The sequence below is a fragment of the Radiomyces spectabilis genome (genome assembly GCF_025331425.1).
Source record: "Radiomyces spectabilis strain NRRL 2753 chromosome Unknown BYT42scaffold_14, whole genome shotgun sequence".
Classification (NCBI taxonomy): domain Eukaryota; kingdom Fungi; phylum Mucoromycota; class Mucoromycetes; order Mucorales; family Radiomycetaceae; genus Radiomyces; species Radiomyces spectabilis.
The window spans coordinates 247,319-272,193 of NW_026251939.1; the positions used below are offsets into that span (position 1 = coordinate 247,319).

The 24,875-nt window shown below is 41.9% G+C and overlaps 12 protein-coding genes across 12 annotated transcripts; 3 read left to right on the forward strand and 9 right to left on the reverse strand.

Moving 5' to 3' along the window:
- Nucleotides 1-101: 101 nt before the first annotated feature.
- BYT42DRAFT_121021 (uncharacterized protein) lies at nucleotides 102-1,480 on the reverse strand. The gene is made up of 5 exons (XM_051562143.1): nucleotides 1,011-1,480; nucleotides 800-938; nucleotides 632-718; nucleotides 406-552; nucleotides 102-339 (listed from the first exon to the last, which is right to left on the reverse strand). The coding sequence occupies exons 1-5, from the start codon at nucleotides 1,232-1,234 to the stop codon at nucleotides 205-207; spliced, it is 732 nt and encodes a 243-aa protein (XP_051419313.1). The 5' UTR covers nucleotides 1,235-1,480; the 3' UTR covers nucleotides 102-204.
- On the forward strand, nucleotides 1,465-3,071 carry BYT42DRAFT_600402 (phosphatase 2C-like domain-containing protein; the record flags this gene model as incomplete). Its single annotated transcript, XM_051570999.1, has 9 exons — nucleotides 1,465-1,567; nucleotides 1,650-1,730; nucleotides 1,797-1,928; nucleotides 2,004-2,080; nucleotides 2,151-2,295; nucleotides 2,395-2,478; nucleotides 2,558-2,623; nucleotides 2,686-2,925; nucleotides 2,965-3,071. The coding sequence occupies 9 exons, from the start codon at nucleotides 1,465-1,467 to the stop codon at nucleotides 3,069-3,071; spliced, it is 1,035 nt and encodes a 344-aa protein (XP_051419314.1).
- Nucleotides 3,072-3,221: 150 nt separating this feature from the next.
- Nucleotides 3,222-4,492, reverse strand: BYT42DRAFT_503847 (mRNA triphosphatase CET1; the record flags this gene model as incomplete). The annotated part of the gene is made up of 7 exons (XM_051564932.1): nucleotides 3,222-3,395; nucleotides 3,464-3,567; nucleotides 3,634-3,739; nucleotides 3,815-3,913; nucleotides 3,971-4,086; nucleotides 4,148-4,223; nucleotides 4,310-4,492. 7 exons carry the CDS (start codon nucleotides 4,490-4,492, stop codon nucleotides 3,222-3,224), a joined length of 858 nt encoding a protein of 285 aa, XP_051419315.1.
- A 2,610-nt stretch (nucleotides 4,493-7,102) lies between these two features.
- On the reverse strand, nucleotides 7,103-8,019 carry BYT42DRAFT_595611 (GTP-binding protein rhoA; the record flags this gene model as incomplete). Its single annotated transcript, XM_051570868.1, has 5 exons — nucleotides 7,103-7,255; nucleotides 7,340-7,474; nucleotides 7,555-7,664; nucleotides 7,766-7,853; nucleotides 7,924-8,019. The coding sequence occupies 5 exons, from the start codon at nucleotides 8,017-8,019 to the stop codon at nucleotides 7,103-7,105; spliced, it is 582 nt and encodes a 193-aa protein (XP_051419316.1).
- BYT42DRAFT_585661 (uncharacterized protein) lies at nucleotides 7,986-8,583 on the reverse strand. Its single transcript, XM_051570004.1, has 2 exons — nucleotides 8,079-8,583; nucleotides 7,986-8,019 (listed from the first exon to the last, which is right to left on the reverse strand). The coding sequence occupies exons 1-2, from the start codon at nucleotides 8,309-8,311 to the stop codon at nucleotides 8,016-8,018; spliced, it is 237 nt and encodes a 78-aa protein (XP_051419317.1). The 5' UTR covers nucleotides 8,312-8,583; the 3' UTR covers nucleotides 7,986-8,015.
- A 1,666-nt stretch (nucleotides 8,584-10,249) lies between these two features.
- BYT42DRAFT_585664 (uncharacterized protein) lies at nucleotides 10,250-10,529 on the reverse strand (the record flags this gene model as incomplete). Its single annotated transcript, XM_051570005.1, is given in 2 exon segments — nucleotides 10,250-10,275; nucleotides 10,291-10,529. A coding segment is annotated over 1 exon segment (157 nt), but the record flags the coding sequence as incomplete, so codon positions are not given.
- Nucleotides 10,530-12,806: 2,277 nt separating this feature from the next.
- Nucleotides 12,807-14,139, reverse strand: BYT42DRAFT_624864 (WD40-repeat-containing domain protein). Its single transcript, XM_051572399.1, has 6 exons — nucleotides 14,051-14,139; nucleotides 13,908-13,993; nucleotides 13,610-13,848; nucleotides 13,454-13,547; nucleotides 13,120-13,391; nucleotides 12,807-13,042 (listed from the first exon to the last, which is right to left on the reverse strand). The coding sequence occupies exons 1-6, from the start codon at nucleotides 14,062-14,064 to the stop codon at nucleotides 12,947-12,949; spliced, it is 801 nt and encodes a 266-aa protein (XP_051419319.1). The 5' UTR covers nucleotides 14,065-14,139; the 3' UTR covers nucleotides 12,807-12,946.
- An 835-nt stretch (nucleotides 14,140-14,974) lies between these two features.
- BYT42DRAFT_549387 (uncharacterized protein) lies at nucleotides 14,975-15,847 on the reverse strand (the record flags this gene model as incomplete). The annotated part of the gene is made up of 2 exons (XM_051566066.1): nucleotides 14,975-15,411; nucleotides 15,721-15,847. The coding sequence occupies 2 exons, from the start codon at nucleotides 15,845-15,847 to the stop codon at nucleotides 14,975-14,977; spliced, it is 564 nt and encodes a 187-aa protein (XP_051419320.1).
- Nucleotides 15,848-16,558: 711 nt separating this feature from the next.
- Nucleotides 16,559-16,965, reverse strand: BYT42DRAFT_503924 (uncharacterized protein; the record flags this gene model as incomplete). The annotated part of the gene is made up of 2 exons (XM_051564936.1): nucleotides 16,559-16,789; nucleotides 16,867-16,965. The coding sequence occupies 2 exons, from the start codon at nucleotides 16,963-16,965 to the stop codon at nucleotides 16,559-16,561; spliced, it is 330 nt and encodes a 109-aa protein (XP_051419321.1).
- A 1,400-nt stretch (nucleotides 16,966-18,365) lies between these two features.
- Nucleotides 18,366-19,902, forward strand: BYT42DRAFT_121605 (Guanylyl cyclase). The gene is made up of 6 exons (XM_051562144.1): nucleotides 18,366-18,645; nucleotides 18,719-19,014; nucleotides 19,116-19,215; nucleotides 19,306-19,384; nucleotides 19,468-19,609; nucleotides 19,716-19,902. Exons 1-6 carry the CDS (start codon nucleotides 18,544-18,546, stop codon nucleotides 19,735-19,737), a joined length of 741 nt encoding a protein of 246 aa, XP_051419322.1. The 5' UTR covers nucleotides 18,366-18,543; the 3' UTR covers nucleotides 19,738-19,902.
- A 164-nt stretch (nucleotides 19,903-20,066) lies between these two features.
- Nucleotides 20,067-21,656, forward strand: BYT42DRAFT_617743 (hydroxymethylglutaryl-CoA synthase; the record flags this gene model as incomplete). The annotated part of the gene is made up of 4 exons (XM_051572209.1): nucleotides 20,067-20,141; nucleotides 20,214-20,700; nucleotides 20,765-21,012; nucleotides 21,108-21,656. 4 exons carry the CDS (start codon nucleotides 20,067-20,069, stop codon nucleotides 21,654-21,656), a joined length of 1,359 nt encoding a protein of 452 aa, XP_051419323.1.
- Nucleotides 21,657-21,986: 330 nt separating this feature from the next.
- BYT42DRAFT_585690 (Rad17 cell cycle checkpoint protein-domain-containing protein) lies at nucleotides 21,987-24,591 on the reverse strand. Its single transcript, XM_051570006.1, has 10 exons — nucleotides 24,504-24,591; nucleotides 24,248-24,429; nucleotides 24,091-24,180; nucleotides 23,571-24,034; nucleotides 23,280-23,513; nucleotides 23,146-23,210; nucleotides 23,037-23,071; nucleotides 22,814-22,966; nucleotides 22,622-22,757; nucleotides 21,987-22,562 (listed from the first exon to the last, which is right to left on the reverse strand). The coding sequence occupies exons 2-10, from the start codon at nucleotides 24,293-24,295 to the stop codon at nucleotides 22,393-22,395; spliced, it is 1,395 nt and encodes a 464-aa protein (XP_051419324.1). The 5' UTR covers nucleotides 24,296-24,429; nucleotides 24,504-24,591; the 3' UTR covers nucleotides 21,987-22,392.
- Between the last annotated feature and the right edge of the window lie 284 nt (nucleotides 24,592-24,875).

A 24,875-nucleotide genomic window follows, 5' to 3' on the forward strand; every position in this document is an offset into this window, starting at 1 on the left:
TCGAAAGTATTCCAGCGTTTTTTTTTTTTTTTTTTCATGGAAGTTTGTCGTCGAAAAAGTGGCGATATGAAGAATCTTTGACAAATAAAAGTAGACCACAGCAACCTGACAAGAGCATAATTGATCATAACGTTCGGCAAGTAGAAGAGTATTATTAAGGTTAGAAAGGAATAGATGAACTGATGATCGAGGGTATCATGGTTGTTAGGCTTCCGCGCCTTCGAAATCAATCGGTGATACTTTGTTAGAGTGCGACAGTGGATCAATCAATTTCAGTTCCTCTTTGATCGCATTTCGTGCAATGGTATCCAGTTCTTTGGTTACTACCGACATAATTTTCTACGGCAATAAATTAAAATGAGACGGTGTCCACAGTAACCCGAATCAAGAGAGCAACAGTTTTACCTTGACCTTGGCGTCACATTTGAGAACCAGCTCAAAATAAGACTGTGTACAGCTCGAACTATCCATGCCCGACAGAAGCTTTTGGTAGGCTTCCACAATAATGTCACTAAAAGAATAGAATGTTTCTAGATAATCAAGCTCAAATGGCTGTAAAGCAAAAACATAAAAAAAAAAATGAGACACCCGAACCCTATTGGAAAAGCAAATTGTTTGATTTTTAACTCACAACATGAGGGAGCAACAAATGTGTAAAATCGTTACTTTCGGATCCTGCATTTTCGTCTTTGTTCCTTGCTTTTCGAAAGATATTTTTCTAAGCGCATTGACCGAAAAAAGAGTCAGTAAAAAAAAAGCCATCTGTAAATGCGTTGTATATATTGGCTTTTTAACTTACCATTTTTTGTTTGGAATGGTCATTTGTATAGCATTCAAATTCATTGAGTAGCTGGTGGAGTGCCTTCAAATAATCCCAAGTGTTGGTTATCTCCAGGATGGTTCCCAGTGAAACTCCGAGCATATAAAAATTGCAAGTTCTTCGAATAGCAATGTCAGCCGTTCCAGATCTTTCAAGACCTTTCAGAAAAATCTCGGTACCGCACGTTTACCTTCGTATCATTTTGGCATTTGGATATAGATTGTCCAGATCGTCCTTTGTCAGTAGAATAGTGTTAAACCAATAAGTGTTCCCGCCGTGAGCTCGTCGTAGATAAGTGATGGTAGCGACTCGTTTTGATATTAGCTCGTAAAGATATTCATACAGACTGGGTTGCTGTTGATTTTGATGAGGACTCGGACTGGATGACTGGGCATTGGTGGGGTTGATGACCATAATAACAATAAGAAGCAATAAAGAAACTCCTTAGTGAATGAAAAAAAAGTCCGATGAGTCCAATTTGTTGGAGCGTCGCGACTGACGTGCCAAAAACCCGCTATGACCCATATTTGGCAATTTCTTGTCGGCAGGGGACTACAGTGCTGAGATTTTCCTTCTTCATTCCTATATTTATTTTCTTGTTCTCGCTACTCCATTTACCAACGTCATAAAATTCCAAATCAAACATGGGGCAACTTCTCTCCGAGCCGGTTACTGAAAAAACCTCACATGAGGGCAATGATAAGTTTGTAATGTACGGCGCATCGTCGATGCAAGGTTGGCGTGTTCGTAAGTATGCACTGTTGTGTGATACGGACTTTCTCTGTCTCACCATGAAATTATTATTTGATTTTCCCCCACCTTCACACAGATATGGAGGATGCACACGCAGCTATACCTTATAATGCAACTACAAATGCTAGTTATTTTGCGGTGTTTGATGGTCACGGAGGTATTATATCGAGGATACGACTCACCCGGGCCGGGTAGTTGACTAAACTGATGTTACCCTATACAGGCTCCTATGCGGCAAAATACAGTAGCGAAAATCATCACAAGAAAATATTTGAATCCAATGCTTATAAAGCCAATCGTATATGTGAGGCACTGCGACGGGCAAATTTTGCTATTGATGAAGATCTTCGTCATGGTAAGTCATTCTCCGTTTACCCGAGTTGCGATTTTCTTTGGGTTGGGTATTGATCTGTTTTCGGGAAACAACTAGATGAAGCGTATGCGAATGACTGTTCAGGATGTACGGCTATTGTGGCGGTACTTACATCAAAAAACGTTCTCTATGTGGTAAAGCATCCTCTTTGTATTTGCAACATGTTGCGTCAGCGTTTCCAACCCCAACGATTCATGTGGATAGAGCAATGCTGGTGATTCTCGCGCCGTGATTAGCACGAGCAATGGTAAAGCCATTCCGTTATCCCACGATCATAAACCCACCAACGCTACTGAATCAGCACGTATCAGGAATGCTGGTTCTTACGTGGAATTTGGCCGCGTTAATGGTAAAAAAAAAAAAAAAAAAAAAAAAAAAAAAAACTCGAGATCAAGCAATTGATCAAAATGAAGGGATCCGCTTATCTGATGTATAAAAAACCACTTAGGGAGCCTTGCTTTATCGCGCGCTTTGGGTGATCTAGGGTTCAAGGACAATAACCAACTGCCACCTGAGAAGCAGGCGGTCACAGGTAAAAAGAAGATATAGATTGCATCAACACCAAGTAGTTCAACGATCGCTGACCAACCAATCCTTTCTCTCTTTTCTAGCTGATCCGGAAATTTCTGAACATGAATTAACCGACAATGACGAGTTTATGATTTTAGCATGTGATGGTGAGTGTTGGAAAAAGGCTTGGCGAAAACGGAGACAAGCCGAATAACATCCGATATACTAGGTATCTGGGACTGTTTGACGAATCAAGAGGCTGTCGATTGTGTTCGTTTCAAACTTACGGAGAGAAAGCAACTGAAAACCATCTGTGAAGAAATGATGGATCTCTGTCTAACCAAGAAAAGTGACGCTACTGGTATTGGCTGCGATAATATGACCATGATTATCGTGGCTTTTCTGCGAAAACGATCCATGGATGCATGGTACGATTGCATGGCGCAAAAGGAGGTGACAATGCCAAAATGTATGGTGCCGCCATCGTCCAATTTATCATCCCAAACAGGTCAATCGCCTGTGCAAGGTGAACCTGATTTCAAAAAGCCACGCGTCGATGACCGCGTTCCTCCCGCATTGGACGATGACACTAATATATCCGGTAAATCCACATAGAAAAGCAGAAGTACTCGGTTGAAGGAAAAAGGCCAGCGTGGGTTAAAAAGAACATCTGCATATCTGCGTATGTAAACTTGTACACATCCTATTTTTTTGCTGTTATTAGCAGCTTCTTGTGTCTTTGTAATTTTGTAATTTATTATCCTACTATGCTAGACGTTGAGCGTTTTGGCTTAGTAGACGGATATTGTTCACAAAGCTTTCCACCATTTGTAAATAGTGCGATGCTTCTCTCCTTTCCATTTTCTGTTTTTCAGTTGCCAAAGATTTCGCATCGATGAACTCCAGCTCCAATTCGTGTCGCATGTCTTCGTCCTTGTTCTTGGATGACCATCGATTCACATTAGCCGCCCCAATCCAGAAATATATCCCTCTCGCTTTTTGCTTACCGGAGCGCCTTTTACTTGGGTCAGATCGAAATTGAAACCGCCATGTTGATACGATAAGCGATCCTTATTACGTTCATAATTAGGCATGTTTGTAGGTTTATTACCTTGTTTAATAACAAAATGTATATTAGTATGGGATATAAAAGTGGAATGCAGTGAGTGGTACTTACGAGGCATTTCAATATTGATAGATATCCTATAATCCAGTGGTTGCATGGGAGAATGAATGTTAAGATCGGCTATACGAATCTTTTCAATGATGCCGTTGGGGACAATCTGTAAAAAAACAAAAAAGTCAATGGGATTGCGGTTGCATCAAAATCAGAGAGCGATATAATTCTACCAACTGACCTGTCCTGTTTGCTGATCTGTTGTGACACGAATCCTTGACCGTCCCCCTTCGTAAAACCGATCTGTTTCCTTTGTATGCTTGTATCTAATACGTTCACCCTATTTTCACCCGTTGAGCGTCACTTCCAGAAGGGTGCCCTGGCATCCATTGCATACTTTATAATCTCGTGCTTGCGTTTTATTTACGAGATCGTTCAACATCTTGTTGAAGTGCCTGTGCTGTTCTAAAGGCATATCCGATTCGAAGCGCACTGATCTACAGTCAGTTAAAACTATCAGGAATTAACAGTCAGTTTCAGTCACTAGCAGTCTCCATGCCACAATACGAATTACCAGTTTCTGTTTTTGCACCAATGTCTATCCGACGGTGCGTTCGTTTATCGACAAACACGCCTAACTTTGCTTCGATCTATGACATCGATTTCCAGACGATCAGTTGCTGATTTCGTTTTATTCTACTTCGAGTTCAATATTAAGCAGGAGTGCCATATTTACTTCAACGTTTTCTCTTGCGCAATGGTCCCATATAAAGTCACCAATGTAACGCACAATGTCATCCAATGGTTTTACACCAAAAATCGTGGGTTCCTGTAATGTATTGGTATGGCGTGCCTGTTTTCTAGCGGGCTGTTCTTCTGCTTCGCGAGATCTTTTCTGGGAATTTGATGGATCACTCATTTAAAATAACTACGGTAAGGAGCGTGACGGTAATAGTAGATGAACTTGCTTTCTCGATTCTTTGCAGCCCATTTTTTTTCTTTTTCTTTTTTTTTTTTTTTTTCCCTGTGCTGCGAAAAATAAAAGTCGCATTTCAGCAATGCACTGGCGGAGTCATAAAATGAAAGAATGTGGTCCATCTGAAAGCCGATGAAAAAGACTGAAAACGTGCAAGGTTATTCAAAAGCGGGCAATCAACAAATGCCTAACCACTCCTACATGTACAGTTTAATTGAAAAAATCTTGGGTAAAAATTTACAAATCAAAATCTTAGAAGAGGGAAGGTAATGTTGTCTTAAGGTATCAAAAAAGAGAGAAAACCAAAGGACAAGGACATACAAAAAAAAGATGGATGCATTAGACAAGCCACACTTACTGTTCTTTTGTTTTTACTTACAAAAAAAGTGTTTTCACCGCATTGCGGGAGTCGCCACCGCACACCGCCAAGGCATGGGCTTTGTTCATTCAGTTATTTAAACTAGGGAAGCACACAACAAGTGAGTGATTCGGCATAACATTCAAAAAGTAAGGAAGGCACTTGAGAGCACAAATACATTACCTTTCAAAAAAAAGTTTCATTATAGGCCACAAAAAAAAAAGCTTTCGGCGCCCAAGCTTATGTAGAGGTTCAGTCGTTTTGATATCACAGTTGTGGTCATCATGAGTATACGTACAGTGCAGTTGGGTTTGAGTAAATGTAATGAAAAAAGCAATGAAAATATATACCGCGATAGATGGATGGTTTTGCGCGAGAAAAGAAATAAGAAAGTAGATGTGCGATGAAGAGGAAATAGGGTGGATGGAAGATGCGTCGTCTTTTATAGACATGAAAAAGAGGCGATCCCTCGTACTGTAGCTAAAACCTTTATTGTCCAATAATGAAGCAGGAAAAAGACGACATGTGTCTTTTCTCATCGCTTCACGTCATATTTTATCCTTTGATAAGAGTGGGGCCTCATCGCATGAAATAGCTGCATGAAGTAGGTCTCAGATACTGGTAGAGAGAGATCGATCAGGATGTCTTTATTCAAGTGTTCTTATGTTGGCTGATCGGATACACCAGGTGCACATAACTTTGGTACAGACGTAATGCATGGCTCCTTAAACTATATTTCAACTTGTATCATACACTTTATTGAAAATAGAAGTCATCCTAATGAAGATGGCCTCTTCTTTTTGATGAACAACGTCGTCAGTTTCAGCGAATTTTCCCACCAGGATTACGCAGGCATTCTACAAGGCCAAGGTAATATGACGAGATCCCCCACACTCCCCGCCAATAGAAGACCAAGTCATGATTTTTGCTTCCTTGCAACTTATTTCATTATTATTTCTTCATTTCCCGAGAAAAATGAACTGAAAGATGAAAAAGACATTAGGGAAGTCAACAAGTTTATCGGGATTACAAAAATTTTTGCCAGGGCACTGTAATGGATTGGAAACAATCTTTCAAGTGAGGCAAGCTCAGAAAAAGCTCAATTTCAATTTCAAAAATGCCCATTTTTGCAATGTCATAGATGATAGTGTTGGGAACTTTTGCCGTAGTCCAAACTTGAAACAATCAATCCAATTTACAATGACATTAGGATATATTGCCACTGATAATATGCGTGTGTAAAAGAACATGTTAATGTGCCAAGGGTTCCCCATAACATGCCCGCCAGAAAGTGCGCACGTAAATTTTCTAAAAATGATTTTTTTTTTGTTTTTTATTCCCCAGGTCAAAGTAACCACATTTGGAGAATCCCAGAGTTCCCGTCTGAGCGCAAAACTGAGAATCCGTCATGGGCAATGAATGACGATCATGGGCGTCGGAATTTTATGTTTTACTTGTTTTGGTAGTTCGCCAAGAGTGGGATTGCCCATAATGATGTCTCTTGACGATAAGCACGGCTCAGCTATGGAAAAAGAAGAAAGAGGTAAAATGTGGCAGTAAAGATCAGTTTTTGCCCCGGTCTGTTGTCTGTGATATCATGCTATAAATATACAGGATGTGCTCAGCCAACAATAACCTGAATGCTGCTGTCGTCCTTTTTTTGTCCCGGTCATTTATTCAAGCTGAGCCACGCTGAAATGAAAGTAACCAGAATAGTAACATCGAGAGTTGGAAAATAGCATAACTCAAAGATGATGGCTGAACAAAAACAACTGTGATCACCTGCATTAGCTATCCATCCAGCATCAGTTTTCCCTTGCCATCGTTAGTGATTGAATAGAAGTTACACCAAAAAAAAAGAAACTATGAACAGAACCAACTTTGCAACCTTTTCACAAAAACGCACCCTCAGCAACTTTTGGCAGGCAAGCATAACCTTATAAAGTCGACCAAAACTTGATAAAAAAGAGACTCCCCACAATGCATGAAACACACAGTTAAGAATATGGAAATAAAAGGATGAGTTATAAAGAGAAAAAAGAGAGAGCAAAAAGAAGAAGAAAAAAAAAGACAGACAGACGAGTAAGATTAAAAAGGGTACAATCTGACAACCAACATACAAAAAGTGGGCAGTGGCGATAAGGAACAAGGCCACATTCCTTGTGGAACGAAACTGTTATAACAAACTATCCATCTCACAAAACAACACAGCCCTTGGATTTCTTCTTTTTGCTCACCATCAAAGCGGCTCTGGTGGCATGTTCGAAAACTTCACGGACGCCGTGACCAGTTTTGGCCGAACATTCGAGATACTTGTAAGCGCTGATTCTCTGAGCCACCGCAACACCCTGATGAAAAAAAGGAAGTAGGTTAAGACCACGAAACAAACACATAAGATTAAAACTGTTGACGATAGGGATCCCAAGTCTTACCTCTTCATAGCTCACGGGTCTCTGAGAGTTCTTTCTAAGCTCTTCGATGGTGCCGGGATCCTCTCGCAGATCCATCTTACAACCAACGAGCAAAATTGGGAGACCTTGGCAGAAGTGAAGCACTTCAGAAATCCACTATAAAGTTGCAAAAAAAAAGACAAAGTGTCAGCGCAAGATGTAGATGGTATATTTTGTAACAATTTCTCGAGTCATACCTTTTCTTGAACGTTTTCCAAAGAATCGGGAGAGTCAACGGCAAAACAAATCAAGATAACATGAGAATCAGGATATGATAAAGGACGCAAACGATCATAATCTTCCTGGCCTATAGATTTGGGTGAGATATTTCTGGGGAACAGACAAGTTGGGGGGGGAGGAGGAGGAAAAAAAGGCTTAATATTTTTTTAATTTTTTTTTGGTACTTGCCTGCAGTATCCCACAGAGCCAGTTCCACGTGTTTTCCGTCCACTTCAACATCAGCAACGTAGTTCTCAAAAACGGTGGGCACGTAGAACTTCCCGAAAGAGCGACGTTTAGTTATTTTGATAAGCATTTGGAGTGCAAAAGTGAAAGAAAAAACTCACCTCAGGGAAAGTTCCCTTAGAGAAGACAATCAAAAGACAGGTCTTTCCGCATGCACCATCGCCGACAATGACAAGCTTCCTTCTAATTTCGGTCATCTGTGTAGTTGAAACAGGCAATTAGAGTTCATTCCATTCATGGGCGCAATGGAACTTACCTTTGAATCAAATATTTGCAAGAGAGAAAGAGGAAAAAAAAAGAAAAAGCTAAAAAATGAGAGTGAAAAAGAGTAAAGGGTTGAGCAACGAAAAAAGAAAAGGGAAAAACTCCAACGGGTAAAAATTTAGATAAAAAAAAAGTATCCCACACCACTACACGCCTTCTTCCATCATCTCCTTTTGCAAAAACCCCTTCCCAAAATCGTTGACAATGGGAATGAGTAAACAGCATCAGAGATGATGTTCTCCCAAAACATCTAAAGCCGATAATGACATCTCAAAGGCCATTGCTTGCGTCAGCACGGCTTCCCATAACGCAAAGAAAACCTTGACCCAAAATGGACGTGCATCTGTATGTTATCATCCTCCCACGCCCCTCACTTGTTTATTTTCGCACTATTCCCCAAACCCAGCTACCGTTAAAGAGACAGATTACATACCTTTAGGGAAACAGAGATTGGAGAGAAAAAGAAAAAAGAGAAGTAAGGATTCTTTCGACATGGCAAGCTCAAAATTGATACCCACGTGATGTGCACGCACGTGACAAATCAAAAAGGTGGGCTCATCCCACACGATATGTGACCACCCTTTTTGGTGAAATGGGCTCATGCCATTTAATCTTGGTATATGCAGCTTCACCGCCTTGCTTGATAGATTTTATAATGACTGATTATATGTAGGGATAAGAAAGGTCTGAAAGTATCTTCAAATAAAGTGCCTTCTTTCTTCTGTTACATGTGTAAGGCTTCTTTTTTATCACTGTATCACACTTGTGAGACTCAGCATGCCTTTTCATACGATCCGTCTGCAATATGAGAACTAATTATACTCGAAGTTAGCTTTGATTTTATCAATCCTATATTGTTTTTATTTATGCATATCACGATATCCTTGACGACTCTCATATGTCATTGGTAAAGTCTTGACGCGCGTACAACAACTATGCATTGGTTTAGGGTTCATGATATCCTTACTATTTCAGAAAGTCGCCGAGCGCTGATGTGGATATTGGGTCATGATTTGTTGATGTTCCATATCGATGGAAACGTTGACAGCAAGTGAAAATGTGAAGTATTCTATCCTTAATTGCGTTAGTCCAAAAAACACATGCTGAACTGAACGTCGTTGAATGTTGCAGCTCAAATAAAAATTCCCGAAATCGGCTTATGATAGCTTGGAAATTTTTTGAAATATCCAGCTTCCATGGCCGATGAATGAAACAGGGTTAGGCAGCAGTCCAAAGTCCGTTTTACAGGTACTGAAAGTTTACGATCCACCGCGGTACAGTTGTCTGTAGATGAAGAAGTACAGTGCCAAATTTTAGCGAGATAGTCGATGACGGAGCGGAATGCTCCGCTGCCGACGCTGTTTTGTCAGCAACAGTCAGAATCGTTTAGTTTGGGCCTTTGCTTCCAGCTCCGACCGTTAAATCAAAAGAATCGACAAGTTTGACAGGGCAAGATAAGAATCAATGTCTGACTTTTTATCGAAGAAACAATCCCTTGGCAAACGGGGAATGAAAAAAAGTCAATCTCTGCAGCTGCTGTGGTTGAGCCGAAAATTCTTTGCTCGCACCATTTTTACCTGGAAGGTATGCTTTCCAAATATGGTAAAGATCCCTTGATTAATGGTTTTTCATACGCATAGTGGATCTAAAAAGAACAATATAACGTTTATTACTTCCCCTGATGTATTTAGCAAAGAGAAGTTGGATGTATATAACAAGCCGTACACCCGCCGTGCAATGGATGCCACCTGCTACTGGGATGTCACACTCTTACTATTGACTGACATTCGTCAGACAAAAAGCCTAACGCAATACGGCATAACCTGGGCGAGACTCTTGATGGAACTTTGGTATATTAATGTCAATACTCTGGCATAAACACTTTTAATGAACAAAGCACTTATTGACCCCCTCCGTCCCGTCCCGCCCAAGGTTATGATAGATCTAGAATGATGTGTGGGAATGTTGGGTATTAAAAAAATGACTTAGTAAGCTCTTTGATTGATTCAAATTTTGTCAAGATATTTTACCTTAGTTATGTGAGGCAGCAGATATCCAGAGCTTCCCGGCCGAAATAAAAAGAAACGATACAAAATATAAGAAAAAAAGTAAAACAATAGGTGCGTCTGTAAAACGCCCCTAAAAACCCTGTGGGAAAAAAAAGGAGGAAAAGACTGCAAGAAGACTATAACTAAAATACAAATATACATACTACAAACTACGAAATAAAATGGTCGGGAAGAAAATCGAACACGATACCACGGGAAGTATTCCAGGTGAAGCCAAGCTGAGGAGGACATGTAAGCGTTACCGATGAAAAAGAGAGTCACACCACCGACAATGCCATTTGACGACAGAAACCGGATTGGCCACATTTGAGCGCGAACAAAGTAGAAAGATTTGGAGGTATGGATGGCTTGCCAGGGCGAAAAGAAAACCGGAGAGAAAACCAAAAGCTAAAGAAAGGATAGAGAAAAAAGAACAGGTAAGTTTTTCCTTGTCGAAAAATGGATAGTCACATCACACAAAACGTACCTTTTTGATAATTAATCGACTTGACCGGTTATAGATACACGCGGGATAAACCATAGTCTGGATGATGGATGATGGATGCGAGCGGATGCAATGATAGTGATAGTTTTTCAGATAAACAGAAGATAGAGGAGAAAACCAAAGAAAAAAGAAAAAAATTGGGGACAGAACGAATATAATGAGTTCCCATGGATGAAACAATAGGCACCTTATTGATGCATGAATGATGAGCTACACAGATCGAAGCATATTATGTAAAACGACACACATATTACTGGCCAAGTCAAATTAAATGATGCTACAGAAGAACGCCAGATTGACATTGACAATAGCCCTTTACAGAAATCTCTGCAGTTTATTCAACTTCCTTGGTCACAGAAAAAATCGGTGTCAAAGACAAAAAAAGAAGTGGAGAAGCAAGCAGCGAGAAATCAGATTGAGCAAAACAAATTGAGGAAAAGAACCATTGTCAAAAATGTGATCAGACGGACGAAAAATGGAAAAAGAGCAAACCAGTATGACAGTAATAGCAAATATTGCATGTAGAGGGCTTACCTGTAAACATCTACAGGCCTTCGCCTTCGTCGCCCAGAAAAACCAACCCAGTGGGCCAGGACGAACTACTCAATACTGTTCAGCTCGTCGAACGTGGAGAGCACGCGCCGGAACCGTCGATGGACGGCCAGTTGAATAAACTATTATATGAAATCATATTTAGTATACAAACTTCTATCCTTTAGGATCATCATTCTTGAGCTCACCTTCAGTTCAATTCAGCCAAAAAAAAAAGGATCACCTCGGAGAAAAAGGCGAGCTTGAAAGGTATTTGGGAGGTTCGGGGAAAAGGAAAGAACTTTGGCAGACGCGGTGGATGCCTATTTTTATAGACTCTTTGATGGACTCTCGTCGAGCCGCTCACTTTTGGGATTCTGGTGAGAAGTATCATCGCATCATCTGCGATGTGCAGAGAAGAAAGGGGTGGTAATAGCAGAACACCAAAGAAGCAAATAAAGAACTTTCGATCTTTTCCAACCAAATGAGAAAGGACCGTAAACGTAGAGGCGGTGCTACAAGAAGCTTTTGTGGTCTCTTGCATCCGGATAAGGAGGCCTCAAGCATTAGCTGTAATGCATAGCAAACCAAACCCCCACCCCCAGGGAGCAGTATTCCACGGAAGACAGGAAGCAATCAAGAATCGTGATACCATTATTTAGGATAAGTCGAAGGATGAGAAAAAAATAGGAAGTCGGGTGATATCCGAAGTGAAAGGTGGCATAACAATTGATCGTGAACTTCTGCTCACTTCCATTTACCATTTTATTGTGGAGCTATATTATTATTTACGGTGCATACAGCTTTTTACAGGTAGTGACGACAAAACTCAAATGTTTCGAACGACTTGCCATCCTTTCACTACACCTGCTTGCTGCCATATACCGACGACAACTCAATTCAATGACTCAATTTTTATGAAACTGACAGTGTGTACACATGTTCATCTGGGAGTTGTAGGTGGCGCCGTTTTCTCTCAGATTTTCGACGATGCTCACTGGCAATGCACCCTTGGAATTTACTTAACTTTAGTGTCTTGAGTTACTTTTCTTGGTTTTCTCGGAACTACATGTAGACGGTCATTTACTGCTTACCCCTCAATGATGAGGTGTACATCTCAAAAATACAAACCGTTCTATCTGTCCTTCTCATGCTACTGATGGCTAGCAACAAAATTGTCTTTTGCCGTAGCTTTTCAAAAGATTGGTCGTGTGTACTTGATATAGTTGATCAAAAATAATCTCCCAGTATGTCCAGATCCTACATATTTCAGTCTGTTGGATGGGGTCGGGATGCGAGTCGGTTGTCTTCTTTTGGGTTTTGAAAAATTATGTGATCAAAGGCTGTTCAGCGATGGGGTTTTTTGTTCGGGCGTAAGTGCTTGTAAATTGAGGCTTCTGCAGAGCGCATGTTATTTAGACTATGGTATGAGTACGTCGAATGTTCCAAGAAAAATTCCACTAGGCGACGAATCTCATATCCTTGTGGATCCTACGTTGAGCTTTTCTTCCACACTGAGTCGACCGTGGATTACTGTATTTATATGATGGCATTTCCCATCGTATCAGAGCTTGATGTAATATGCACGTTGATCATCTTTCGAAGGAGTCAATTGCGAGGCTTCACTGAAACCCAGCGGACCTTCCTTTTTACGACGGTTTACAGAGTGGATAAAACGCGTTTCTTTCTTTGTTGTATATAATAAAATGTGCATTCTTTTTTATCGATGGCGCAAATCTGGATCCCAAATTCATTTCCGTTTCTCCAACCTCCATCTTATGCCGATCCACTGCTTGCATACCACTTGACGGATTTATCGTCAGATACTGAAACGAGCTTTGTACCCTCTGCATTCCATGCAAGTGACCAAACCTGCGATGACGCCACACATGTGAGCAACCAATATCCACGATCCCACAAGCTTCTCGATTTAAAAATTATAAACTTACTTGTTCCGTGTGGTTTTCTTGTGTTTCCAGCACTGATCTCATTGCCAAATCCCAGATTTTCACCTTCTTATCAGCACCACCACTGGCTAACTGTTGTTTACTGATATCAGGATTAGCGGCAACCGCCAGAACCCAGTTGGCATGTCCTGTTAAAGCTGACGCCAGCTGACCGTGCTCCACGTCGTATACGTGAATACATTTATCGTCACTGCCGCTGATCAGGGTTCTTCCGTCAGCCGCAAATGTAAGGCTTCGTACAGCCATAGCATGCGCTAATCAATGAAACACGGATTAAGTTATATGAACCGTGCAGCTGCATAGAATTTATCCGTACCTGAAAGTGTGTGCGCCAACTGATTGGTCTCAGTATTGAATACGAAGATGGTACCATCTTCGGCACCAGCAGCTAAATATTTACCATCGGGGCTCTGATGAACGATATATTAGAAATACATCAACCTCTTATCAAAGCAATTACACTCTGGCTTACATAAGCGGTGACCATGATGAACTTTTGCTTCGTAGTAAATGACGTGATTTTCTCTCCCGATTCCGCGCTGTACAGATTGATATCGCCGTTGTGTGAACCGGTCGCCACATGTGTACCATCGGGACTAAACTTTGCCGTCCATGCTTCGACTGGCGCTGCTGTTATAGTCTTCAACAGCGCCCCGTTGTCTTCCAGATTCCACAGGGATATGGTCGAATCGATCGAAGTGGTAACCAACCCTGTATAGACTCGTCAGCAGGTTGATTCGCTCCATTAGCCATTTCTCCATATACATTACGTGAACCATCTTGCGAAGCATCCACCGAGATAACCCCCAAAGTATGTCCTTCCAGTTCGTGTTTCAGTTCGCCAGAAGTACCGTCCCTGTCATTGCCCGTCATATTTCATCCATCAGCTGTAGATTTGCATATATAAACTTACCAGCATTTCACCATGGAATCAGCCGAGCCCGTGATAACCAAATTAGTGTTCTTTGACCATGCCACATCCCAAATGGCGTCGCTGTGGGCTAATGAGACAAGTGTGAGTTGGCGCCAACACGAACAAAAAGAATGACAACTGACTTACCGTTGTCATTTACAATGGTGGGAATATATGTGGTGGGCTAACAATTTATGAACAGTACATTAAGCAAAATTGACGTTATACATATAACTGAAGCATTCAGAGGTGTAGCTCGAAATAGGAGCTTACCATGTTGACGAGGTGGTGGAATATAGTATGGTGGAAAGTAACGAATATGGGCAAAGGTGGCTTGTATTACGGTTTGCGGGAATCGCAGCGCAGCGCAGAAATTAGGTCACCTGATTTCGTACCCAACTATGGCCTTTCGCAACAAGAATACTCTTTCGCCCTTTTCTTTGAACAAATCTTTGTGTTTCTTTCAAGTCATTTACCATGAAGGCGAAAACATATTAGAAGACCAAGTAGGCGTGCGTATGGCTCGCAGAAACCGGGCAAAAGTGACATTTATGATTATTGTACACAATGATATGGAATGTCACTTGCTTCAAGTCACTGAGACTACTGGTATGATACATTGAGTAATAAAAGGTTATTCCTTTTTGAAGATAATACGTGATATATGATAAGGGATTATGCGTCAAGAGGATCGTTCTCTATTTGGGCTTGATTCAACAATAAATTCTTAAACACGCGATAGTGGTGGTTTAGGCTTGGATGAGAGTGAATCTTGTGGATTGTGCCTAAACAACCATTTCTAGTAGTTTTGCAATAGAATACACGGGCGATCCGTGAATGCACCAAAGCCATCGCGCACCTAAGGGAAAACCATTCTTCAGTATACATGATACGTGATAACTCGAGCGTCGTTCAGGAGATAACTCACATGGCACATGGTTCATGGGTAATAAATATATCGTAGCCAGTGCACAGATAGCCGGTAGCACTGTTTTCTCCCTTTTCACCTTCATTCATCATTGCAGCCGCTTTTCGCTTCGGTCGTCCACCGTCCCCATGCTGTTCCCGTTCTCTCTGTGAAATCAAGTCAATACAATTCATCACAGCATGGTGGAGTGGATGACCATCCGTCCGTGTATCAGGCGCTTCGGAAAGGACGGTATTCGAGGATGGATCCACAATGCGAGCCCGAACTTGCTTCGAAGCCAAAAGCTCGTTCATGTGTTCTTTGATGGAAGAGATTTCTTCCGTTGTAAATTTTGGATTTTGTCGAGTATCTTCTCGGTAAGTCATTGGCCACAAATGTTTCCACGCTTCGTATTGATCTCGGCTAACAGGCGCATATTTGGAAACGGATACAACTGTATGATGGACAGTAGATTCAAGCTCATGCTCCTTTAAAAGCTGCTCCAAGGCTTCCAGGGATATCGCTTTAGCCTGACATAGGATCAATGTCAGTGTAAACCCTGTTCCTGAGCTTCAGCAACCAACGCGAAGAGGGGAAAATCAAGTATCAAGAACACCAACCTCCATCATTCACCGTACGTCGTATACGTTTGCAATGTTCCAGTCCCTGTAACGGTGGTAGATATTTTTGTACAAATCTATTGGGATTGAATGAGATGACGCTCAAATGCGGAGATGATGATTGACAAACTTTAAAACTGTACTGGTTTGACGTGGCTCTACATCGGTGACATAAACTTGTTCCGTCTGCAATTCGCGATCATATTCTTCGGATTGCACTTCTTCAAAAGGCCATTCGACAGCTGGAACAAAGTTGGAATCTTTTTTCATGGCGATCGATGGGCGGCGATTGATCGTGTAAGAAGCTATGAAATAAATTACCCTCAATGTCGCCGATGAAAATGACAGTCTACAAAAAGGTTGGAATTTTTTCCCTTCACATTTTTTAGAGAAACAATTTCCAATGATGCATTGGCCCTTACGATGTCCAAAGCTGCATATCAACGATTCTTTGTGTTGCATACCAATATATTACTGTTTAACTGATTGGCGACTTCAACTCACTGAATTTGTTGTTCAATAAAAATTCACATGTTCATTGGTTCCAATAACCCTATGGCAGCCCCCGATTCCGAGAGTAAAGCAGGAAAAAACAACACGCTATAATACGAGATATAATGAGATATTAAAATGGCTGCCGTTATGTTCCAAGCTATCAATGCCATGGTTTGTATACGGCGTATTTCTTTCCGTTTCCGGTAGCAGCGTTAAGTTCATACCATCCATACATGAATCCTAATTTGTGTTAACTACAAGAGGCCCGGCTTTCACCAAAAACGCAAAATAGTTTAGGTACATAGTGACCAGTAGAATATCCACGGTTTGAAGAAAGAGTGACACATGGTAATAAATTTAATGGTAGTTTCGAACTATACAAAAGGACTGAATGAGAGACTGTGGAAAGTTGCATTCAGAGGATCTATCGTTCAGTTGTTGATCTTTGGGATCGTCCGATAGAGGATAGAGAGTCTAGAGTTTGATTTAAAGACAACGTTTGATTTCGGCTTTCAATTGGAGGGCCTTTTCACTGAACAGATTCTTGTCTTTGGTTTCGAGAAGGTATTTATCGAGACCACCCTTTTTGTCAATGGTGCGTAAAACGGAAGTCGTCACTTTGAGACTGTAAAACTTTTGTGCTGCTTCGGAATACAATTTTTTGCTCTGCACATTGGGAAGCCAATTGCGTCTAGTCTTCTTCTTGGAAAAGGGATTCTACAAGCAAGGACCAAAAGAACGCATCGAATTAGAATGCCAAATGACGAAGGAACGATAAAAGGTAGAAGCCTTACATTATTGCCGAACTGAATGTGCTTGCCTCCAAATAAACCACGTTGAGCACGCTTGAAGGTCGCTCGCGCAAGAGCGTACGCAGGCTGAGCTGAGAGCATGACGAGCACAAAAGTGTGTTTGCTGATGCCAAGGGGATTCGGACCCACTAGAAGAGGCACCCTGGTCCAAGCCACAGTGACAGCTTAACCTCCGCAACCAAAATTGACAAGCGGCAATCAAATCCCGAATCGTTCAGTAAACACCAAGCAAACAACAGCAATCAGAGACACAAAATCAATTAGAGTATAGTCAACGCATAAGAAGCTCTGAACCGAATAAAGGCCATACAAAATTACATACAGATAGTATGAAAAATTTAATGGCGATACAATACTAAAGATCGAAAATTTTACACCAATAAGCCCCTCGACCCCACCGAGTGGGTCGACGCCCTTTGAGGGTTAGCCAACGGAGTGCATTTAATAGTAACTATACTTACGGTTGTTCAAATCCTGGAAATAGATTCCGACGCGAGACGATATGAGTGCAAGAAATTGCAACTGGAAAACTTTTCGAGCATACACGAGAAAGCTAAGGTACATTTCAAGTTCGGATAAGCAGAGCCAAGCATTAAGCATAGGCAGTATACTCCATTAGCGAAAATAGCCATAATTTCTAATGGAAAATCGGCTGAGTAACTGATTTAATATCATAAATGTATCCTTGGAATCATTATGATACTCATTATCTGTTTAATGCAGGTATGCTTTCTTGTTTCCTTATCTACGTTCAGCAGTACCTGCTTACACATGCATAAGGGAGGAGACACTAGTAGTTCGCTCATACGGGCTTGTGGGGCCGCGATGATACCTTAAGACTACAGTGTATGGCCCTAGTAGCCTGGCATTATTAACATTTCTGTACATTCTGTATCTAGAAGAAACTGTTATTTCGCCAACGCACTACATGTAACACCTATCTACAAAAAAGTTTTCTCATGTTACTCTTTGTCGTTTCTTTTTCTTTGATCTTATGCACGACTGCATATAAGCTTGCGCTTGAAGAGACTGCAGGAGCTTCATACTGATCGCGTTTTGCCGAATGTAGACGCGAGTTCAAGGTTGCCACTTAGGTATATTTGAGCTTTCATATTTGAAGATACGTTTCACGTGTTACAAAGCAGGCTAAGTTTTTTTTGATAAGAAGCGGATCATCTATCCATCTCACAGTTAAACGCTGTAATAAATATCATTTTCAAATCTGTGCGGAACTATAGCATCGCGGCTGTAAAATCCGACCTCTACAGTTGAAGCAAACAACGATATGCATCCATGCAATCAATTTCAAAGGTGAAGCCGATGACCATGAAATAAACAGCGAAGCAAAGAATCATAGGGTGATTGCTGTTCGGGGGGACCGACAGGTCTTTTTTGGCAATCGCCGCGCGGAAAATGACCACGTGATCTGTATCACGTGGATCAATGTCAAATCCTGAGCACTCAAATTTCCCATTGACTGAACGAAGGAAAAAAAAAACGAAGAAGAAAAAAGAAACCACCAGATTGTTGAACATATTTCCCCATTTTTCCTCTTCTTGTGTTTTTATATCAAGAAGGAGAGATCTATTTCATATTAAACGCTGATATTCATAATCTCACCGAAGTTTCACTGTCATTCCGGGCTAAAACTGATCACGAATGCCTTCTCTGGGCCATGATGACCACCGTCGGACAACAGCGGAAGATGCAATTATGAATTACGGAGACTTCAACGATCACTGCGTCCCACATATCATGCAGGTAAGGAAATGAACGGATGGACAACCTTTGTAACGTCATGTACTGAATACTCATGGTTGTGATCGCCATTTAGAACACGTATTGGGATTGTGGTTTGGCCAGTTTGGCTATGGTATTGCGAGGACTGGGCGTGAACTGCGGAGTTGATGACTTGGCCAAGCAGTGTCCAGTAAAAAGTATATGGACGATTGACTTGGCCTTCCTTTTACGCAATTACGTTCAAGATTTCACTTATTATACAAGCTACCTGGGTAGCAGAAAAGAATACCAAGATGCAAAGTTTTATCAAGACGACTTTGACGAAGACGAAAAGCGGGTGAACAAACTATTTGCTATTGCCAAGAGTTGTTCAGTACACGTTGTTAGAATGTAGGTTGCGCAAAAGGAAAAACTTTATCAATTTGGGCCCCAATAGCTGTTCAATTTCTCATGCCATTTTTTTTTCTTCTTCTTCTTTTATCATGCATTAGGGTTTTGCCATTGGACGATTTCAAACGATTTTTACACTGCAGACGCTTCGTTATTGTGGCATTAATTAACGCTCGGCTATTGGACTGTCAGCTTTGCAGGGTAACGTATACGACGGAAAGCGTCAATGAATTGAAAGAGTAAAGGTTCCCGTTTAAACCAACACTAACCACGCGCTTTTTTTTTTGTTAGACACGGCAAGGATGTCTCGCATCCATGTGCGGACATTTGGATTTAGTGTTGGAACGGTTTAAAGGTTATGATTATCTTGGTAAGATTTTGGCAATGATCATTCAGATTGGAAGGAAAGATATTCTCGGTCAAGAAGATTTTGCTTATTTTTGATTGATGCAGGCCATTTCATTGTCTTGATCGGATACGATCCTACGACGGATGTGTTTATATATCGCGATCCTGCTAAACCCGATGAATTTTGCACAGCATCCGCCGAATTGATTGATCGCGCCAGGCAGTCGGAAGGTACCGATCATGACTGGTATGTGCCCTGTTCCCGATAAAGAAAAAAAAAATTGAAGGAATGAATGACCGCCAAAGCTAATTTTTTTTTTTTTTTTTTTTTTTTTTTTGCGTCTTACAAATAGCATCGTCGTAAAACTGCCATAACATACCACTATGCATCTTTTTCCCCACTGTTCCATCTCCTACCACTTTCTTGTTGCCATTATGCATCCCTTACAAACTTACCTACCTCCCTCCTGTTATTTTTAGACGCCTTAATCTTCTGTTCCACGTTACAGCATCAGGACTGCCTTATCTTGCCCCGAGTTGATCGGCTGGCATTCAACTGAGAAAAAAAAATTTTGAGCACATCATCTGTGTTTCACCCAACCCATAAATAACTTGTTTTTTTTTCTTTTTCAGCGCGTTCGAACCGATAGAACAAAAAACTTCCATCTTATTCCCGTCATCTTCACTTCTTGATATCTTGCACTATGACTGCTACCACCTTTGAACACTACCCCGAGAATGTCGGCATTCTTGCCATGGAGATGTATTTCCCCTCCAGAGTAAGTGGCAAATAAACCAAGTCGAGATGGTGAACTTTTCGTGTTCCTGTGGTTTTTAACATCAGTCGTCAGTGTGTTGACCAAAGCGAGATGGAAACTTTTGACGGAGTCAGTGCCGGAAAATACACTATTGGTTTGGGTCAAGAGAAGATGGCGTTCATTGACGACCGCGAAGACATTCAGTCTATCTGTTTGACCGCGGTTCACAACTTGATGGAAAAGTACAATATCGCATACACTGATATTGGTCGCTTGGAAGTCGGCACGGAAACCATCATTGATAAATCTAAGTCCGTGAAGACCACTTTGATGACCTTGTTCGGTGAACACGGCAACTATGAAATTGAAGGTATCGATACCACCAATGCTTGCTACGGAGGTTTCAACGCTTTCTCCAACGCGGTCAATTGGATTGAATCCTCGTCTTGGGATGGTCGCTACGCCATCGTCATTGCCGGTGATTTGGCCCTCTATGCTTCGGGCGCCGCTCGTCCTACTTCAGGTGCCGGTGTGGTTGCTATGCTCATTGGCAAGAATGCTCCCATTGTTGTAGAAAGAGGTAACACGAATATAGCGGTTTATCATTTAGTGGATAAGATATTCAATTTACGCTGTCGGTGTAGGTCTCCGTAGCACTCACATGGAGCACGCTTACGATTTCTATAAGCCCGATATGCATTCGGAATACCCCGTGGTGGATGGCAAATATTCCAACACTTGTTATTTGGCCGCCTTTGATGCTTGCTACAACCGTTACATGGGCCGCCTCGGTAAGGCCTTGAATAAGGAAAAGCCCAGCATGGATGACATCGATTACTTGGTGTGCCACTCTCCCTATGCCAAGTTGGTGAACAAGTCGTTTGCCCGTGCTGTAAGTAGATAAGATAATTCCGGGGGAAATCCTATGGATGATAGCGCAGGGACTGTTTCGTTCATGTACTAATGACTCATGTGTCAATCGGATAGTCCTACAACGACTTTTTGAAGGATCCCGAGAATGAGAAGTTCGCACCTTTGGCCGGCTTCAAGGAGGTTAGCTACGCGGAATCATTGGAAAACCGTGATTTAGAAAAGGCTTGTGTCGGTATGACCAAGGCTGGTTATGCCCAGAAGGTCGGACCTGCTGCTTTCGTTCCCAAGCAAATCGGTAACATGTACACTGCTGCTGTTTGGTCCGGTCTTGCTTCGCTCATCAGCGAAGTCGATTCCGAAACGCTCAAGGACAAGCGTGTGCTTTTGTACTCTTATGGTTCCGGTCTGGCCGCTTCCATGATCTCCTTCCGTATCACCGGTTCCACTGATGGTATCAAGCAAAAGTTGAACTTGAGAGAACGTTTGGCTGCTCGTACGATTGCCAAGCCTGAAGATTTTGCCGAGGCCATGGCCATCCGTGAAAAGACCCACAATGTTCGTGACTATGTTCCTTCCGGCAACCTCGATCACATTGCTTCGGGTGTATACTATGTCGAAAAGATTGATGACAAGTGGAGACGATTCTACAAGCGCAAGGATTAAGCATTTGACAAACGTGCATGATTACATTCATATCTATTTCTCTTTCCTTGTTTTGTTTTTTTAATTTTATTTCCTTTTTGTGTTGTTTTCTTGTTTTACTTTCTTCTTTACTCCTTATCCGCTTCTATTGAAGATACTCTGTCCATTAATTATTCAAAAGCCAATAAAGCATACTTTGTGAGCTAGATACGAAAAAATACAAAAACAACCGACGGACATGGGCCGGTTGAGTCTACCATGAAGATCTTAGTCATGAAAAATTAAACTTTGGCAAGCTGCCCATCAGGGGTCATCGTTTTTAACGTAACGCCATTCCTTTTAAACTATGCGTGCTCTTTTATTTAATAAGCTTATAACATGGCATACAGATGTTTTCCAAGAAAAAAAAAAACCAGAGTAGCGGTTCCGTGACGCCCATAACGTAAATGCAATCGAGATCGGAAATATGGCATGATGTTGATGCAAGGTTCTTCGGCAATATGCGGCAAATGTCAGGAGGGATATGCAAGGGGGGAGATATTGTTATGACAGGTTCGCCCGTGTGATCCAATGACGGCCTTGCAAGGTAGAATTCAGTATTTTCTCGTTACGCTGATGTGAGAACCTAAGCGAGCCATGCGCTGAAGAACGCCACAGTTCGTGGTTGCCAGGGAGAAATCGCCGAGAAAAAAAAAACGGGAGGAAAATGAAATGCTTCTGGGTATCATTTTGGGAAATTTGCCAACGAAAAGGAAATTTAACTGGATGGTGGACACGCAAAGTCATCCACAAGGTCGGCCAAATCTGTCCCGTCACCAAATATATCATCAAAGTCATCTTCACTAAAATCTTCGCTAATTTCATCGCCCCATTCTCCAGGATCCGTAAGTTCTTCTTTCTGAACCATAGTCCTCGCCAGTCGATCATCTAATTTTTGGTCGCATGAATAAAAACCGAGTTGGCTATGCAGTAATTCCAACACTTACCCAATATCGCTTGCTGCACAAACTTTGAGTTGTAGGTCGGTTTATTCATCTCAATCCCTCCTTTGATGGGCGATTTTCGCGTCAGCATGAATCCTCGCATGGCTACAAGGCTTTGATATTGCAATCTTGCCGGTTCCTATATGTAGCAGTATTCAGTTGACCTATTCATTGATCTGTGTGTGGTTCACGTACTCGCCAGTCACCCATGGACGACAAATAATCCGCATCGCTAAACTGCTCCATTGCTTCAGCACAGCCTTCGATCGTTTGATGGCATTTAATATAATTTTCATGCAAGTAGGCAAGAAAAACATCGTGATCCACGGGCAGCAATTCCATGATCGTCTATATTCGTTACGAATCTTGGTGAGTCACATTCAGCTCTTCTCACATTTTTTTTTTTTAAAAAAAGTACCTCTGGCTCTGATTCCGGAACGCCATGCCGGTCTCCTGTAAGGCAAATTATCGCTGTCAATGAGATGTGCTGCGTTCATAGAGAAGAATAGCTTTACCACACAACTTACGTTTACAATAGAGCACCTTGCCCAAGGCATGGAAAAGCTCCAACGGCGCACCTCGTCCTAACAAGCTGACGATTGAAAAGTTGTAAGCATCATGCACGAACACGGTATTAAGCATATGATGCAATCTCTCATACTTTTGTCGGGTATCATTGGTCTTCTTTCGCTTGGATGGAACCGTAGACACTCGATTTACAGTCAATGAATAAAATTGCAGAGTATTGATCGCGCATCGAATGTCGCCTTGGCTGAGCTCGGCAATTTCTGACACTTGATTTTTGCTCATGATTTGGCTTTTCGCTTTCCCAAATTCCGCGTCGAGAATCCGATCCATGACTTTTACCAGCTGTGATTTGACAATGGGATTACATCTGTTAAGCAGTCAGTACCCACAAATAATGTCTACCGCATATCAACAGATCGCTTACTGAACTAATCGGCAATGTTCAGACTGTAGGATTTGCTGAGGAACCAGATCACGCAAGGATGTGAGCCGTTGATCATTGGACGAATACTTTGATTCGGTGTACATCCAGGCATCACTGATCACTAGAACTAGGAGAAATCGTTTCTTGATCCGAAGCGACCGCTGCAAGAGGTTCTGAAACCTGAATTTGTTGGTGTCGTTCAGAATATCCGGGATATCATCGAGTAGAATGATCTTCTGACGTGAGCAAGGTTCAATCGCGTCATCAAGAGAGTGAATGGACTGAATTGATCGCTGTAAAAACTCTTCGAATCGGGTCATGTTGGACTCGTAACCGTAATCAATACTGTAGCGTGTCTCCGTAGGCTGATTCGCCCAATCCACTACATCATACCCCAAAGTCGGTCCTAGAATACGTATCATTGTACTCTTGCCGCAACCTGTTGGGCCAGAGAGCACCAATAACTGTAGAGCAAAATTGTTAGTATTCCGTCGCTGATCCCGGTGCCTGATCACTGTACTTTATGATTATCGGGAGATCCCGCTAATGCAGAAGTCTGAATTTGGAACTTGACTTCAGTCAGTTTGGAGGGTCGAATAGCAAGTTGCGCCTTGATGCAATTTGTTAGATTGGAAGTACTCGACAGCAATGATCCGTTTCGCTGGAAGCGCTGTTACCTCTTTGTCTGGTGCATACTTGTCGGCCCAGAGTTGATCTATGTTCATAAAGTTAGTGCACAGTGGAACCCGTATAGTCTTGGTAAGTACCCAGTCAACGTACCGATCGACTGGATGCTGTCAGTTGGAGGCGAATCGGTCGCTTTCCTGCGCTGCGTCGCGTATGGTGGAAGGACGAAATTCTGGATCGCGCGATCTCTGTGTTGGTGAATTCGCACAAGCACAAGATAACAAGAACAAAAGGCAAATAACGTACCGATCCATCCTGTGAAGAAAGCGATTCGCCCATGATCAGATATCAACGGCAGATTCACAAAAACCAGCAAATAAAGATTAACGTCGACTGTAATAAATCGGGTTGTCAAAAAGAAAACAGCTTTGCACAAGTGTCAGATTCGCATCCCGCCGCCCGTGAGCAGGAAAAAGCTGCCCATCAAAGATGTGACAAACGTAGTATCAAGACTTTCAAAAAGTAGATCATGTTCATCAAGTAGTTGCCCGCGGCTCTCCTTGCTAGTAATTCTTACTGAATGGCGCATCATTAAATGTTGTACCGGCCTGCGGTAGCTGATTGTGGAGGTCATTCTGCAGCGTATGCGTAGGGTGCATCACTGATAAGTCTTTGTCC

Coding starts and splice junctions, on each gene's coding strand:
- BYT42DRAFT_121021 (XM_051562143.1), bottom strand. CDS start 1,234: ATGGTCATCAACCCCACCAATGCCCAGTCATCCAGTCCGAGTCCTCAT. Junction 553..631: donor ATTTGTTGCTCCCTCATGTT/GTGAGTTAAAAA, acceptor TTTGCTTTACAG/CCATTTGAGCTTGATTATCT. Junction 340..405: donor AATGTGACGCCAAGGTCAAG/GTAAAACTGTTG, acceptor TTATTGCCGTAG/AAAATTATGTCGGTAGTAAC.
- BYT42DRAFT_585661 (XM_051570004.1), bottom strand. CDS start 8,311: ATGCTGTTTACTCATTCCCATTGTCAACGATTTTGGGAAGGGGTTTTT.
- BYT42DRAFT_624864 (XM_051572399.1), bottom strand. Junction 13,849..13,907: donor TGCTTCGCAAGATGGTTCAC/GTAATGTATATG, acceptor GAGTCTATACAG/GGTTGGTTACCACTTCGATC. Junction 13,548..13,609: donor TCATCATGGTCACCGCTTAT/GTAAGCCAGAGT, acceptor ATCGTTCATCAG/AGCCCCGATGGTAAATATTT.
- BYT42DRAFT_121605 (XM_051562144.1), top strand. CDS start 18,544: ATGCCTTCTCTGGGCCATGATGACCACCGTCGGACAACAGCGGAAGAT. Junction 18,646..18,718: donor GCGTCCCACATATCATGCAG/GTAAGGAAATGA, acceptor ATCGCCATTTAG/AACACGTATTGGGATTGTGG. Junction 19,015..19,115: donor TCAGTACACGTTGTTAGAAT/GTAGGTTGCGCA, acceptor ATCATGCATTAG/GGTTTTGCCATTGGACGATT.
- BYT42DRAFT_585690 (XM_051570006.1), bottom strand. CDS start 24,295: ATGAACATAGATCAACTCTGGGCCGACAAGTATGCACCAGACAAAGAG. Junction 24,035..24,090: donor GATCTCCCGATAATCATAAA/GTACAGTGATCA, acceptor TTTGCTCTACAG/TTATTGGTGCTCTCTGGCCC. Junction 23,514..23,570: donor GAACATTGCCGATTAGTTCA/GTAAGCGATCTG, acceptor ACTGCTTAACAG/ATGTAATCCCATTGTCAAAT.